This window comes from Carassius auratus, chromosome 3 (assembly GCF_003368295.1).
Source record: "Carassius auratus strain Wakin chromosome 3, ASM336829v1, whole genome shotgun sequence".
Lineage (NCBI taxonomy): Eukaryota > Metazoa > Chordata > Actinopteri > Cypriniformes > Cyprinidae > Carassius > Carassius auratus.
In genome coordinates this window covers 12,301,538-12,319,284 of record NC_039245.1, presented here as the reverse complement: position 1 = coordinate 12,319,284, position 17,747 = coordinate 12,301,538, and the positions used below count along the sequence as shown (strand labels likewise).

Here is a 17,747-nt window from a genome sequence, read left to right as displayed (position 1 = left end):
AGGCAGGAACATAACGTGGAAACATCAAGGGGGTACATTTTGAATACATTTGCAAGCCACTGTGTGTGTGTGTGTGTGTGTGTGTGTGTATATATATATATATATATATATATATATATATATATATATATATATATATATATATATATATATATATATATATATATACACATACATACACACACACATTTATATATATATATATATATATATATATATATATATATATATAATACTTATTTTAGGTTGTAACTTTCTAACTTTTTGATTCTGCATCCATAATATTAATAATATAGTATTTTTCACATATAAAGAAATTGTTTTTAAAAAATTATAATCGAATAAAAGCCAACTAGGACATTCAGTAAGTTTGTAAGCACTGGGAAACACGTTTTTTTTTTTCGAATACAGACGAGGCAAGACTAGATTTAGATTCAGCACACAATGAATATAGCGCTTAGTTTAGATCAAGGGTTGAGTTTGTGGATCGTGTTTAGGGAAGCTGAACTAATTCACTCGGACTGTACGTCACTCACAGTAATCACCTTCATACAGGCTACTAATGCACACTTCAGAATATCTGACAGCTGCTTTCGATTATATCTGCAAGGTATGTGAAATTAAATGTTGACAGATTTATCTAATAATGTATATGATTTGACTATTAAACAGAGACCGTACACTATTAAACACAAAGGCTGTGAGCTGTGTGATCAGGCGGTCTCCGCGCCTTCAAAATAAAAGTCCCGCTATTACGAGGACAAAAAAGATCGCGATTTCTACTATTCGCTTGAAAAGTAGATTGTGGACGTCTTCAAGATCGTTCATGATATAAAATCGCCAGATCGCCCACCCCGATACATAACTGGCTCAGTGGATGTGGTTAGCTATGCATTTAGCCAGCTTGTGTAGAGACTCTTGAGCTAGCAAAAGTCTGCTAACGTGAGCTAGCTTGTAACAACATTCATCCAAATATCAAGTCAGATAATTGTATTTCTTTAGAACTGTTTACTGTGTTACTCTGGTGTTAGTGCTGGCAGACGCACTATATATTTATATTCAACCACTGGCAAGATAGTGAGGTATTTCGATTTCCTAACTGATTTTTTATTAGGTGAAATGTTGATGTCACTTCCGGTGTGTGTAAACGTTTAGCGCAGTACCTCACACGTCCCATAGTTGGCGTATCAGTGAGTGAGCAAAAATGTGATACACACTTACACAGATGATTTCAAAAAATTGTGACAATTTTGGCCTACAGAGATTTTTGCTCCAGCTATATATTTGAGGCTGTAGAACACTGTAGTATGCTCAGAAAAATGAGGACATTGATTTTCGTCCTGACATCTACCCATGTCCTGACTTTGTTGGTGTGTATTCATAATTTTGTCCTGATATGTCACAAATGTAAACGCACACACACACACACACACACACACACACACACACACACACACACACACACGTTGCTAGGTTACCATAGCAAATAGGCTCACCCTAGAAAAATGATATATGACTTGTTGGTAGCCTAATGGTAAATGCTGCAGGTGTAGAAATCTACATAAAACAGATATTTTCAATACCCCCGTTTTTTTTTTTTTTTTTTTAGAAATAAAACCCACAATTCTTGATTGTTTAACAGCCACATCATTTTCGTTATGCATTATTTGTTTTGGTTGTTTAAAAGCGCACACAAAAAAAAAATTATCCGATTAATCGATCGATTAAGTGCTAGATTAATCGATAACAAAAATAATCAATAGCTGCAGCCCTAATCGGATCACATAAGCTCTTGAGTCATCTAAATGCAAACACGCTTTATTCAAGCCCTTTTAGCTCTGTGTGCTTTTTCTCTCTCCGGATGCGCACCGGTGCGGATGACGTGGTTATTTTAACAACACCAGCAACACAAGAGAGCAGCAAAATTATAGATTACTTTCACTAAAACAGCAGAAAAAACAATGCTGCAAATAGTTATTTTTCTTCCTATCTATCTATAACCTGTTCAAACCAGATATGGCAAGATGTTTCTGATCTACATTAGTATTATTAATCTGTAGGCTAAGAACATTTCAAAAGAATCTTGTCATTATAATTGAGTAATTGTTGTTAGATGGCTAGGATAGAACTTAAACTTTGAAACTTCTGGTTATTTTTATTTTCTGCTCAAGATAAGAAGTTTTTATAGTTGTAAATAGCCTATAAAACAGCTTTGTAGGAAGATTTCAATACAGGATTTTTTTAGCGAGCCGTTAAATGACTTGTGGACTTGTGACCAAAGACTCGAGACTTGACTCAGACTCCAGTGATAAACACTTCAGACTTTGACTCGGACTCCAACTTAAAGACTTGTGAACATCTCTGGTGTGTGTGTGTGTGTGTGTGTAGATAGATGATGATAATTGTTTTATTGATCGACATACACTCATATCTAATTCATCATATTTTTCTGAAATTAATCGCGATTAATCCCACCTAACATTAAAGTGTTTAAATATACTTATATATTGCAATAATTTCACAATCAATCTTCAAATTAATGTAGAAACAACAAAGACAGTATTTTTTTTATATATTTGTTTAATGACACCTTTTTAATGACTGAAGGCGACTATCACTGATACCAGTACCACCAATGTCTCTATGACATTTTTTCTCCTAATATTTAGCCATTGACTACAGCCATTCTATATTACAGTATTATTGTGAGCTATCAATTGTAACATTTATTATACTTCAAAAAATAACTTCTAATTTAAGTGAACGTAAATCAATCTTTGCATAAACCCATTATAATGTCATATTTACCTGTGTCCTTTAGCAAGTAGGAAATATACAGTCATTGAATAAAGTTATCAAACACTAAATTCTAATTAAATACAGATGAATCCTTAAAGCTACAAAAATAATGGATTTCTTCTTTTCTCTTTTGTTCTTTGATTAACAGACATCAAAGCAGCTGGGTCATTAGGTTATTTTGGCTGCTTTAAGAGCATGCTTTAACAACATGAGTTAACACATTCATTTTGACAGCACTAATAGTTGATAAAAAAAATACATAAAAAATAACATTAACCATTAACATTTAACCATGTTCACTGACCTATATGTTAATTCCACAGCACGGTATTTTTTCTATCACTGGACCAAGTTAATCTTAAAATTTTATCATACAACAATACTTCTAAAGTCATTTGATCAAATCATTATCTAATGGCATCAGCCAGAATTTCAATACAGTTAATTATGTTAACCAGGCAGTTTCCTCAACCAAGCGAATTGTGAAAAATAATATTCTCAAACACAGTTTTTTACAACTGTTGCAATTATTTAACACATTAAATTAGCTATGATACATATAAAAAATATTATTTTTTTTAAATCTATATGAAAAATATAGTTATATTTACTTGCCTACCACAATAATATAAAGTACTCACAAAAGAAATTAATTTGATTAATTAATCAGTATAAACAAGCAATAAATTCTATTAAAACAAATAAGATACATTCATATGTTATTACTGTAATGTATATGGAATTGAACACATGTTAGATGAAAGTTTTCTGACTTGAAAGGTTTCTAAGCACTCAAACCCCAAAAGAGCAGATGTTCACTGGAGAATCAGGGCTAAGATCAATGTGGACTGTAAATAGACTAGTGGCAGGGGTTTCAGTATCTGCTGTCTGCCCCATGCCTAGTAAGACTCAAACTGCACGAATACACCAACGCAAACTGCTACTGTTCATCCAAAACACAGGAACATCTGTTATGATTTAGAGAGCAAGAAGAGCAATCTGTGTTTTTGAGGTGGGGAACCACCCACTGACAAAACCCTGAGCTGCAGAGAAGCACTTCCCACCATCACTAGGCCAAAAAGTCACTTGAATAATTTTAAAAAGAATAATAAGAGAGACCGGGTGGATGAGGCAACTGAATGTGTGTATCAAACCTGAGGGTCATCTTGTTCCTCCATGCTGTACTGTGCTTCACCAGGCCCTTCGTTCACTTTTTCCCCGAGCAGGAACCCCAGTCGCGTCATCAGTGTGTTGGCGGCCTCGTCTACAGATGGAGGGGGGCCCAGTTCCTGGCTTTCTTCCCCTGCGAGAGAATTAAAGAGAGCAAGAGAGGTAAAACCATGAAGTTAAAAACCCACCTGAGCGGTGCACTCCAATGCTACTGTTGCATAACACACAGCTTTTTGCAAAACAGTAGTAGACACTGGTTCCTCAAACAAGGCTGCATTCATTCGATTGAAATTGCTAGTTTTATGAAAAACACTACAATTTAAAACAACCATTTTCTATAAGAATACATATTCAAATGCAATGTATTTCTCTGATGGTAAAGCTACATTTACAGCAGTCATTACTCAAGTCAAATAACCTGATCCTTCAGAAATCAATCCTAATATTCTGAAATATGAATGGTTAGGCATAATCACGTATTCAGTTTTTTCTTAACTATTCATGGACAGTCATTTTGGTAGGATTTGTAAAAAAAAAAAAAAAAAAAAAAAAAAAAAATAGGCAAATCTAAATCATTTTGGCATTCAGAGAAACAGCTTTCTTTGGCTTTTATGGCAACATAGGGATTTTTATGCAAATGTCACATTGTCCAATGCATACTTGGAAGTCTCTAGCACATCCAGACTCTGTGCTGTGGTCGCTTTCAAATTTTGGTCTCAAACAGCTCCACTGGAATTAAAAACCAAAAGTCACGGCAGATAAGGACATGTAAACCAGCCACACTGCCAAAAACACTGTTGTGAATTAGCAGTGAGACCAGCCCAAAACCCCAAAAGACCTCAACTGTAAAGCACCGTGTCCCACTAAACCACCTCACAATCCCTATCCGTAGAGTGTAGTAGTGTTTCACATACACACAGTCACAGTCAAAGGCTGATCTCTAGACTTCAAAAGAAGAGGTGTCTAAATCCACAGTGAGAAGAGCTTTTCCAGGACTTTCAGCACTCACCATCAGAACAGAGCCGAAGAGAACCGAATGCACGTCCCAGAAACACCAGGCGAGTTGCTACACCTCTAAGGCAAAGACTCATCTTACTGTCAAACCTGTCCTCAGAGACTTGAAACTTCTCTTAGACAGACCAAAGCCTCAGGAAGCAGCTACTGTTCGGTTGTATAAGTTGCATTAAAAAGTAACTTTACAAACTATCTGAAAGAAACCCAAAATCTAGGTATAAAAGACATCTGATGAGTCCTAAACAACAAAAGATCAACACAATAGATGCTACAGCTAAATATGATAATTCTGTCAAAGCATGTCAATGGCTGTTTATGTCTCAAAACCTTAAATGAGCTGAGCACCAAGGAATTTTTGGGCATCATAGGAGCATTTCAATATGCACATTTGGGGATATATATACTGGCTTTTTACAATGGCTTCATACAAACAAATAATAAAATGCTACAGCTAATTACATTAACTAGCATCTCAATGCATGTGAATCGTAATACCAAAATAAAACAGTTTCGATTTCTTTATTTCAAGATTATGCAGTATTTTGCAAATTTAATATTTGTTAGATAGCAAGCAGGAATAAATAATACAGGGTTTGTAAAAGTGATGTATTCAAAACCAACGCTTGCCACATTATCTGTTTGCGTTTGCCAAGTTTTGCATTTAGTTTCTGCACGTGTAGTTGTCTATGCAGCCACTATTTAAAACTGTGCAAAGAACAATGCTTTTTCCAGACAATATAACCAGGCCTACAAACTGGTTTCCTGTTTTAAATGTTGTGTCTCTATAATGCAGGAGTTGACACGTGGGAAATCGTTCAGTTGAATACACGTGGTATTTTACAGGCAACTACAGATTTTCTGAATATGGTGCTGAAGCATCTGTGTCTTTCATCCATCCTCCAACTAAACATTCTTCCTCAGTTTGACTCCATCGCTCCCTGGCTTCTCTGTACCTCCGGCAGGATGTATGTTACTTGTGACAGCGTATAATAAAGTTCAGAAACCCACTAATGGCAGCAGCAGGAGCTGAAATAGCACAACGGAGGAAAGTTCTGTTCATTACACGCAGAAAGTCGCAAGCTTTGTTTTTCTGCAACATCTTATTCTTTTGACCAACAATGTCATCCATTTCAGAAAATGCTGTGCCTCTTCAAAAGTTCTCTGGCCCACAGTTGGTAAAAAAGAAGGAGAAAAATAAAAAAAATAAACCATCCTGAACTGATGATTCACAAATATGCCAGCATTGGTGGTTTAAAGATAAGCCTGAGGATGCAAAGGAAAATATTCAAAAACATCCACATATTTTGTGGACCACACACATATCTTCAGGCATAACCATAAACAATCATACATGCATACTCATGTATGAAAATCTTGCAGCTAAAAAAGCGCATGAGTGCACTTTTGCACTGTTTGAGTGATGATGAGTCATCTGATAATCACTACAGGTGTAGGAGAGAAAAAATGTGATTTATGACCAACAGTTCTGTTATGGATGAAATCTTCTCCCTATCTTTTCAGCTTTGAAATTAAATTCTGGAAAAAGTAAATAATAATTGTAATTAATGTAATGTAATGTAATTAATTATGGGCAATTTTTTTTTTTTTAGAAATGTATATTATATTAATTTGTATGCTAATATAAGAACCTTGCCAAATCAGCACAGAATTGTTTAAAAGTAAATTTGTAAATTAATAAAAAATTAATAATTTTAATATATATTATATATAAATAATAATGTTTTAACATTTTAAATAAATACACCAATTATTTAATTAATAAAAAATAATTATAATACATTTATTAATGGCTTTTTGTAATAAATATTCATGAATGTGATTAATTTCATTTAATTAATTAATCAGCATATCATGCAATTCATTTGATTGCATTATTTAATCAATCAACAGCCCTAGTAAATGATAATCCATGAAAGTGCCTTAAAAAAATGACAAATCACTGTACGCTGAGGTTTCTGCCCACTTTTTAAAAAGACAAAAGACAAAACCTCAGATGTTTAAGTCGTATGTCTCATCTGTAAAGCTCCCATGGGAGCCGCTTAAAGTTCCACTCTTTCACTCCACCACAGAGCAACAAAATCAGCTCTGCTTCCTGTTTCGGATCCCCCAGGGTCAGGATGGTCCCATGGGAAAACGTGTTGTTTTTGCTTTCACGAGAGCAAAAAAACTTCAGCACTGCAGGGGTTTACACCTCATCATTCGTCATGTCACTGCCTCTTGTAAAACCTACAGCGCTGCATCAGTTATAGTAATGAAAATTCTTATTTGGTCCAGTGTCAGAGGTTTGACTTACAGCTCTTGAAATGCACTGCTGGGCTTTTAAAATCAGAGCAGAAATCACTGCTCTATAAAGGCAAGAAATGACATACAAAACCACATGCAAAAAGCTGCAAGTGTAGCAGAGAATGTTACACTCAGCAAAAAGGGAGAAAAATAGAATTGTTGAACTTCTAATAGCAGGGTTGCTATTAATAATCAAATAATTCAAATATCATTCCATTGCCTCAGACACAGGGTTTCCTACATTAAAGCAGCAGTAGGGAACTTTTGTAAAAATATATTTTTTACATATTTGTTAAACCTGTCATTATGTCCTGACAGTAGAATATGAGACAGATAATCTGTGAAAAAAATCAAGCTCCTCTGGCTCCTCCCAGTGGTCCTATTGCCATTTGCAGTTACTGACCGCTCCCGGTAAGAAACAACCAATCAGAGCTGCGGTCCGTAACTTTGTTTGTGTTCAAAATGTAGAAAAATGAACATAATAAGCGAGTACACCATGAATCCATTTTCCAAACCGTTTTTTTGGCTTGTCCTGAATCACTAGGGTACATCTATAATAAGTGTTTATATTCGGACTATTTTAGATTGCTTCGGGGGTACCGCGGCGGAGTAACCCAGTACCTTTGTGATTCTTCATAGACATAAACAGAGAGAAGTAGTTCCGGCTACAATGTTCTTCCGCAAGACGCAAACAGTTCTGTTTATTAACCGCTAGAGCGTCAAAAGTTCCCTACCGCAGCTTTAAGACTGCATATCGTCCCATTTAACTGCAGGGCAGCCAACTCTCTTTCTCAAGCACACATTACATAGCATCCAGGGAAACATTAGTCTCTAACTGGACTTTTTTTTTTTTTTTGCTGTTTTTTTGGTTATTTAAGGTAACTGTACCAAAGCATAAATATCATAACTTGTTTGCATACATTTATAAGACATGCTAAATTTACATAGGCCCTGTACACAACTACTGTACACAGGAGTGACAACCGGATTTAAATGAGTACAGTAAATGATCATTCCATGTGTGTACGGAACACAACTCACTCCCGAAAGTGAGTTGTAGTAATCACTAGGGGTGTGCCGGTTTCAGAATTGGTGATGACGGTTATGACGTGAGTCAAATGTGACGGTTCATAACATAACCGTCGGGGGGGTCCAAGTCAATTGGTTGTTCTTGGAGATAGCGGGTTAACTCCGTGTCAGCGTGCGCTCTGATCGGTAAAGGGGCAGAGATTTCAGACCTCCGTTTATTAAGGAGATCTGTCACAAAACTCATCATCCGCACCAACGTTTTTTGAGCAAATTTCAAAGCCGCACCCGCCCGCCATCCGCTGATTGTTTTGGGGTCTATGGCCATGCAATGCTTTGCTGATGCGAGCCGCAAAAAAAAGCCATTGCCATTTGCCCATTAGCTCCACCCACTACCGGAGAAACTGGTATGTCTTCTGCTTGTTCGAAAATGAATATGAATAATTCTAAATTAAATCCATTATTTTGACAGGAGAAGACAACAAAGAATAGTTTACATATAAGGTGTTGTTTAAGCGTGGTAAGACTCTCGCTCTCTCTCTCTTTGCATGTGTGAGAAACAGCGCTATCAAGTGACGGTGAGTCATGCGCATTCACAAAGAGTTTACAGAGTGTCAAATACAGGTGCGCTGTGTGTCCATTGAGATGAGCTGAAAAGTTCAGATTGCTTGAAGGAGAGAGAACTCTGAAGCTCAGATGCTGAAATTAATGCAAGTGTCATGCGCTTCAGTCTATGTAGTAAACAAACCCGCACGTCTCTGCCATTCATTAATTCACACAGAGACGCGCAGAACACGGATTTATATTTTAAACAACTTTTGCGGCTTAACATTTACAGATACTGGTCCATATGGAGATTTGATTTGATTATTTTATGCTAACTTTGGCAAATTCCATGACTGTCCATATTAAAATGCAAGTTTCATTTTCATGACTGGATTTTGAGATTCCGTCCTCGTTTTTTGCTTCATGGAAATCAAAGAGCAAATTTCAAAGCCGCACCCGCCCGCCATCCGCTGCTTGTTTTGCGGTCTATGGCGATGCAATGCTTTGCTGATGCGAGCCGCAAAAAAAAAAAAAAGCCATTGTCTGTTCTAGAAAGGATGCAGCAAAGATATTTAATGCTAAAGTATGAGACATAGGCCTACGCTGAGTTTAATTTACAATGAGATGTGCTCTAGTTCACAGTGCAGTGCAAGTGAACGCGGCGCGCTGGTGCTTCCATGTCACGGTTATCATTGTCTGCTTTACTTGCTTTTTATTTATTAAAATACATGCAATTGGTTGATGAAACATTTATTAAAATTAAGATAAAATTTGTACAAAACGAAATTCGTTTTTAAGAAAGTTTTTCTACAAAGCAAAATTTTATGAAGTGGTAAATATCATGTCTGACGATTTACAAAACTTCATTAAGTGGTAAAAACCATGTCTCCCGATATATTGCGCATCTTATGATCCTATCTAAAAAATGAAAATAATTTTTGATAAAAAATGTTTGTAAAAAATATTTTAATGACACGGTTTTGGCGGTTATAGAGTTCTAATGACGGTGTTCAACTATAACCGTCGGTCTCACGGTTATATACTAACCGTCACACCCCTAGTAATCACAGCAACGATGTGGCGTCTTGGAGAGCATGGAGGCTCGCAGATTAGCTAGTTTTTCCGAATGCGGTAGTCACGTCCATATTTTAGTGAATTATGTGTGTACAGAACACGATTAAGGAGTGTGTTCAATGTGTGTTCCATGTCGGAATGTCTGTTTTTGTTTTAGACTGTTTGATTCTGCCCACGTACAGTTTACACAGTAATATTTTGACACCTTGGATTGCCATTTGGTGGGAAACAAAATGTATTGCAGCCACTGAAGCCAGCAAAGGAACTGGGCGAGAGATCACAAATTCTAACCGACCTAAAACCCCGGATTTTAAAACGCAGATAAAACAACCCTTACACTGTAACATCTACAGCTGCGCTCATTACCATGTGAGCATCGAGTGCGATGGAGAGCGGATGAGAGAAACAACTTTTATCTAATATTTTGAATATGGACTGCAGTACCCATTTCAACCACTTGCTGTCAATATTACATACTGCGCCTGCGAAAATATGGTGCAAGACCAGGAAAAAGTTGCCATTTTGAAGCAAAGGTGTTCTGGGGAGCTATTCTAATTCTTAAGCTATTCTAAAAAGTTGTTAGCATGTTGCTAGGGGATAGCTAAGGTGTTCCAAGTCGTCAGCATATATTCTATCTATACACAGAATGATAGAATGACAGAAAGAACAATGGATAGAAAGACAGGCGGGTGGACAGATAGATTGATAGAACGATAGATAAAATGCCTGACAGGTAGATGGATGGACGGATGGATAGAAGAACAGTTGACAAGACATGATTTGAGGTACCATCCATGTATTTAGTGCTTAGAGATAGGGGTTTAAAAAGGGACAGAAATAGAGAGAAATAAAACGAGAGACAGAAAGAGGAGTCACCAAACACAATCGGATGGGCTGAAGTACATTTGCCTGTAAGCAATGTCGCTCCCAAAAAGTTCAAGTCCAAAAATAACGTCCCAAGCTGGTTTGAGTTATCCAAGCAAAGCTGCGAGGCTCACAGGGAGGAGAAGACGGCAGGACGATGACAGGGTGGCTGTCTGAACAGGGCGGCACAAAAAAAAGAAAAGCCAAACACCAAGCTGCAGACCGGCTGTGCTGGCGGTTTAGAAGTAGAAGGCAGAAGAAAAAAAAACTAAAACAACAAAGGGCTTTGCGAACACACTCTTGGCTAAATAAATAGGCTGGTCTGTCATTGTGAGACATTTTAAGCATGAAAAATTCAGTGTCAAATGAATGGAAACACTTGAGTCTGGTAACCAAAACAATTCAGTTATCAGCATTCTTCAAAATATCTTCTTCTGTTTTCCACAGAAGTCTCGTTTAAAATGACATGAGCGCGAGTAAGTGATGACCTTTAAAATAAGTGGGAAATATTTGAGAAGTTTAAATATTCAGCTAAAAAATAACACTGAATTTTCTGCTATATCTGGATATACATTTTATCAGTTCATGCATTTCTACGCATTGCTAGCACCATGCTCTACTGTTTGAGCTAAAGGAATGCAAGACAAAAATAAAACCGAGAATATGAGGAGAATTGATGACATGATAACATCCACCCTTTCCCATGTCCTAATATACTCGGATTTTATATATATTATAATTGTAATTATGTATACAGTCCTCATGTAAAGGTTAACCTACGAGTTTGCCATGTTATTACGATAACCAACATGGATGTGCTAGAAAAAGTACTATTAGTATTACTATCACAGTAAGTATTTTTCTGAACTGAAAAAAAAAAAGATGTTGAAAAAAAATGTATTTGCCCTGCAGTATGAACAAAACCCATGTGACCACAACAAGGTTAAGCGGTACTGATGATGACTGCCATCTGAAGGCCACAGTGGCGTCCATCAAACGTTGCTCTCACTTTCTTTTCACCAACTCACACCATTCACAACCCAGCCATGCATACATCCCATCTACTCTGAAATCTCCTCTAATCGAGACAGATTACACCCCAGATGGGTCTCCAGTCCATCTCCATCACTCTAACTGACGCTCGGCCCATGTGGGAGCCTCATGTTTCCATGAATCAAAGGTCAACGTGTGTGTTATTGGAGGATAGATTAAGAACGGCAGAGGGGTTGGCATTCCAGTTGTCCTCTTTTAACACCAGAGCCATGTTTCCTTCAACAACCCTTTCTCCATCTCTACCTCACCTTTCTCTTCTTTACTGTCGTCCTCTTCTTCTTCTTCTTCATCATCATCATCTTGTTCTTCTTCTTCCTTGTTCTCATCCTTCCCTTCCTCATTGTCCTCAACTTCTCTCACCCAAACTTCCTCTCTGTACACCTCTCTATGTCCATCCCTTCCATCTCCAACGATACCTTGTGCACCTCTGGGACTGGTGCAGCATCCAGACTGCAGCAAGGACTGATCAGACAGGCTCAGACTGGACGAACAGGCCCGAGATGTACAGCAGAGGTGAGACATCCAATGCCTGAAAAGCGTTGAAGTCCGACTTGGTCTTGTTGCCCCTAGGCTAGCCCGTCCCGTGCGGTCATACGGGCGAGACCGCTTCCTCCTCTGCCACATGCATCTGGCCCTAGTCCCGGCACACGCCTTCCTGACTGTCGAAGCGAAATCCATAATCCAAACAAGAGGATTCCCCTGCTTACAGCTGGGGTCCAGCTCCACAGGAGAACGGTGAGAAGGGAGAGTCTGAACTGTTCGTTTGCAGTCGCAAGGACTTGGCAGAAAATGAGCACCCTGCTTCTTTTCTCCTTCAGAACAGTTTGTGGCCGTCAGTGAATGGGGAGGAGAGGACTCCGACGGTGGTTTGGTTGCTCTGCTGAGCTTCAGAGAAACCGCTGGCTCAAGCTTTAACAGGAACCATGAGGAGTCTAAAGAGTCGGAGTCCAAACACCACAAAAGGAGGGAGGGAGCGAGTGAGAGCAGCAAGAAACCACTGCTTAGTGCAGTTAAAAATGTTGGAGGTGCATGCCGCATGCACACACAAAAGGCCTGCATAGGTTGAGAATGAAAAACCGTTAAACGAGAGTTTAGGAAAGGGTCCAGAGCGTATCCAGGTCAAGAATCCCAGCCAAGCCTGAAATTACTTTGAGGAAAGCCAGCTTCTGGTTTCCAAAAGAAAAGGTCCCCCTTTTCCACTAGAGTGCGTGTACAGACTGTAACGTCATTAACATCTTCAGGACCAGAGATAAGAGATGGTCAGGACGACCCCAAAACAAACAGAGAGTAGAAGAAAGGAACAAAACAGAAAAACAGATGGTAGTGCTTAACGAAGTGTGCAAGGCTGGGGGTCGGGTTACGCTGTTGTTGGTCACAGGCACGGGACAGCTTAAACTAAAGGGGGCCAGGGGTCGCTCCTCTCTGACCCTTACAGCCCCGAGAGATGTATTCTATTTGAGGTGAGGGTGTTTGGTCCAAGTAGGTCACGTTTCACCAAAACTCCAAAATGCTCAATCTATCATTTCTGTCTTAGGTGGCCTCCACTCCGACCAGATATTCCATCTCTGACCACGACTGACTATAATGAATAAAATATATATCTATATTAAATAGTTATTTATAATGTATATAAATACACACACAACAATCAATATATACTGTACCGCTATACTCAACAACACACATTAAGAACATTTGTATGCCATTATTATTATTTTTTTCAGAACATTGCTAATAAGTGAATTCAAAGCTTTTATCGTACTGCTAACAATTGTGTAAAAAAGGAAAGTGGGTCAGTCTATTGTGCTCGTACAAAGACCATATTTACATTCAGGAGATGCTACTGTTAGATAAACTACAGCTGCTATGCAGACGCAACAGAGAATACAACATGGAAACAATGCAGTGTGTTTTAAATGCAGATGCACTGATGTGGTTAAAATTAGGTTTTATACCCCACCACGTCAGATAGATTTGATTTAAAATTGCTTCAAAGAACTGCAAAACACATTAGGCGAAAAAATGGGGCTGACCAATTTTTTTCCTGACAACAAACCTACTGAGAAGCTTACGGAGTAATGACTCATTTACCTACATGACACAACTACAACACTTCCTACTGATTTCCTGTGACAGAAACCCTGAGAGAACACTGAAACGGCAACATGTGGTAAAGAGAACAAGACAGACTTCCCACATACTCTAAAAGAAATAAAAAATAAAATAAATCATGCACATTATGTGAACAGTGACACTCCGGATTCTGGCATCTTCTGTGAAAGTATTGCCAGATTAAATGTGAGTCACTCTGGACAGTGGGAAACACTTGAGTGTAAAAAAACACAAGAAACAACCGCTAAGAAACAGGAAAGGAGACAACCCAACTTCCACTGAAAAAGAGAAATCTATATTTCAGCATACAAAATTAAGTAGAACACCATTTGGTTGTGTCAAAATTAGTGGATTCTTGGATTAAGAGTCACACTGAATCATACGGTTATATACTGTAATTGTCTAAAATGCTTAGCAATCATTTATGTGGTAATCCACAGCATACAACATTGGTTGAAAGAGCTTAATGGCCTAACTTGTCATCATTTAAATATCCTTTTGCTTTTAAAAAGAAAGTCATTGGGATCTATAACAACACTGTTCCCCACTGACCTTCACTGTATTAACAAAACACTGAGACATCTTTTAAAATATATTTTATGTTTTATATTAGAAAGAAAGACTTTTAATGACAGCACGGTCAGTAAATGATGGGAAAATGAATTTTTTTTTGGTTGGACTACTCCTCTACATCGTAAATGACCTCAAATATTCCTTTAACATTTTGAAAAACCTTATTTCTGTGACTGTCACAATTTTTACATAATCATAACATTATTCCATGGTCTGTCTGAATACTCGATTCTGATTGGCTGTCAGGAATGCATTAAAACCTGTGTTAAACGTTAGTTTAATCACCGTTCTATATTAATGCACTGCTTTAACTGTACCACTCGTACAGAGAGAGAGCTTTTTATTAAAGAAAACAGCACAAGATACATTTAAGCAAAGATCTGTGTGGAAGTAAAACAGGGTTTTGTCATGTGATTTCAATGGTCCTGTGCCATCTGCTGGATTTGTATAAGATAATAACAAGAGCGCATGCACCAACTGTGTTTAAATAATGATGCTGTCAAATGTACTAGTATTAACCATAAATATAAAAAACTCATTTAATTGTATTTTTATTGTGTGTCTATTCCAGACTGAGTTGGTACAGGAAGTCTTGGTACATAGAAAGCGATAACCCACGTCACAGAAGGTGTGAGTGATTTCGTGGCAGCTCTGGATAGTGACAAGCGCTGTATTTTAAAGACATCCCTATGATTACCAGACAGCCTCCCACATGGACAAGTCTAAAGATATAAATATATAAAAATATAAAATGAATACATCAAATAAATTTATGGGTGATGGGGTTGACACATGGTTGTCACAACTCTGAATGACAGTTTCCTTTGGCGTGCATTTTAAGGCGGTTTACACTGTTCTTCTGCAGAAAACCTGTCAAAACCATCACATTCTCAAATCTTTCTCAATATTACTGCATTAGGAACCTCCAGTATAGCCAGGAAACAACACGAGGAAGTTGGCACAAGCTAAACCACTCACCAAAGCAGGAAATTCCCTTCATCATAAACAATAATCAGCATAAACAACTGATCCACAATTATTCTTTTCTTAAATCATAATTATCAGCAGTGATAATTATATAGAAAGTCGCTTTCTCAGAATATTATTAACCAGCAAGAGGCTTGATGCCCTCCTGAATGCCATGCATTTAACAGCACATTCAATCATCTCTCTCACACTTGCTTGTGCAGATGATGCTCGTTTTGGTTCTGTCACAAAACACAACAGCTGGTCAGTCTACGCACCCAACACCCGTCAGAAGTCATCCGTCATGATTTGTACACTCTGATTCTATTTTAACTAGGAGTGACGGCACATTTATGTCCCTGGTGATAAGGTGGCTCCAGGGAGCGAATAGCACTCGACAACAGGCATCCTCACCTGATGCGGGTAAGTTATGTAAAGTGTTTCCACAGTTGCCATTATAAATTCCTGGGTGCTTTAATTCCAACATGCTTTTGCCGGACAATCACACATACCTGCCAGACATTCATTCGTCAAGCAGCTTTTGGTATGAAGGATCATTCTTAACATGCATTCCTTGACTGAGAAACCACAACAATTCTCAGAATACCACAGAATGATATCAGGACATGAATACACACACCCATGTATGGACTCCAGGTGTCCTAAACTAAAGCAAGTCAACTATGAAAATAATTTGTCAGCATCTATCTTTATGGTTATGAATTATCTTAAGAAATCACATATTATGTCCTCTATGTTTATTCTATGTTTAGCATCTGTATGCAAATTCTAGTTACATAGCAAGAATTGGATGGAAATGTAAGTGGTATCCAAGTCACTATGAGAGTAGAGCTTGCAAGGGCCTCAAATTTAGGTTCTAGCCCGGCCCTGGCCCAATACATGGAATTTAAATGGGATTTTTTTGCTCGTTTTAACATTTTCCAGGTGAAAATTGCAAGTCACAAAGCAAAATAATAGCATGCAACTATAGCCACACAATTTAAGGTACTGTATCATTTATGCCCATATCACAAACGGCGCGGGATGAGTTATGCACCAAACTGAATACTTCCAGTCGGTTAGGAGTTCAAACCACTAACCCTAAGAATGAGCAACAGAAACAGTCATGCTTGACAAAACAAGTGCAACCAAACAAACGAGAACAAGTGTAAGTGATAATCAGAGACAAGTCCTCACCGTTTTCATCCAGAATTAGATCTATTCCGTCCTCACAAACAGATAAATCCAACTCGACATGTTCCCTGAATTGTAAGCAAGCTGCTGCTCATCTGAAGCATCTACTCCAGTGATATTGAGAAACTGATACTTAAGATGAGAGAAGAGGTGAGAGGAGGGGTTTTGTTGGAGGGGGGGAGGAGGAGGAGCAAAAGAGAAGGAGAGAAGGTTGGAATGGAGATGGAGAGATAGAAATATAGGCAGATGACGGCGCATGTGGAAGTCATAGTGTCACCTGGGACAGGAAACGAGGAGGTGTCACTCTTCCAATTATATCCCACGTATCCCTTCTCCCCCGCTCCCCCGCCTCCCTGTCCAGGCTTCTTAAACACTAGACTATTTTTAGTCTGCAGAGGAGAGGTGGCACAAGAAGAGGGAGAGCGTTGGAAAGAATGAGCGAGAGTGACGAGGACAACAGTGCTTAAGAGCCCAGGGAGACGCATCACTCATTCAGAGATGCTGTTGTCATGATGAAGGTGGTGCTTAACAAAGCAGAGGGGGTGGAGTCACACCATATGAGCTACTAACACACATATGCATGAATGCTACCTTCTTCATCTGTTATAGGAATTATTTGGGAACTCCTCATGAGATCTATTTGTGGACAGATAGAGTGTTCCTTTTGATTGACAGAAAAAACTGAATGGCTCAGTAAGAGCTAGAAAAATGATCCAACTGACAGCCAATCAGAACAGCCCAAAAGATGGACAGTCTCATTTGAATATGAGAGTGTCAGAAGCGCACACACAAACACACTTAGTCACAGCAGATTATTAACACACTGAGTGTCAAAATCAGTGCATACACACTGCATATTCTAGCTTTCACACTCCATCCAGTCCTTACTGTCTTATGTCCCAGTCACAGATATAATCATCCATACATCACACATCCATCTATTCACATCAATTTCTTAAATTACTGATTCAGGCATCTAACTATTTAATAGTTAATTCACCACATTCATCATCATTTAACAATTTGTTTGTCCATCCACTGATTTATCTATC

At 38.1% G+C, this 17,747-nt stretch overlaps 1 protein-coding gene across 2 annotated transcripts in view; it reads right to left on the bottom strand.

Moving 5' to 3' along the window:
* LOC113048373 (SET domain-containing protein 5-like) overlaps nucleotides 1-17,747 on the bottom strand; it is a 122,042-nt gene that overhangs the window by 11,715 nt on the left and 92,580 nt on the right. For both annotated transcript variants that reach the window (XM_026210163.1, XM_026210170.1), the window contains one exon: nucleotides 3,954-4,102. In XM_026210163.1, coding sequence (XP_026065948.1) covers nucleotides 3,954-4,102 — 149 coding nt within the window. The remainder of the gene's footprint in view (nucleotides 1-3,953; nucleotides 4,103-17,747) is intronic.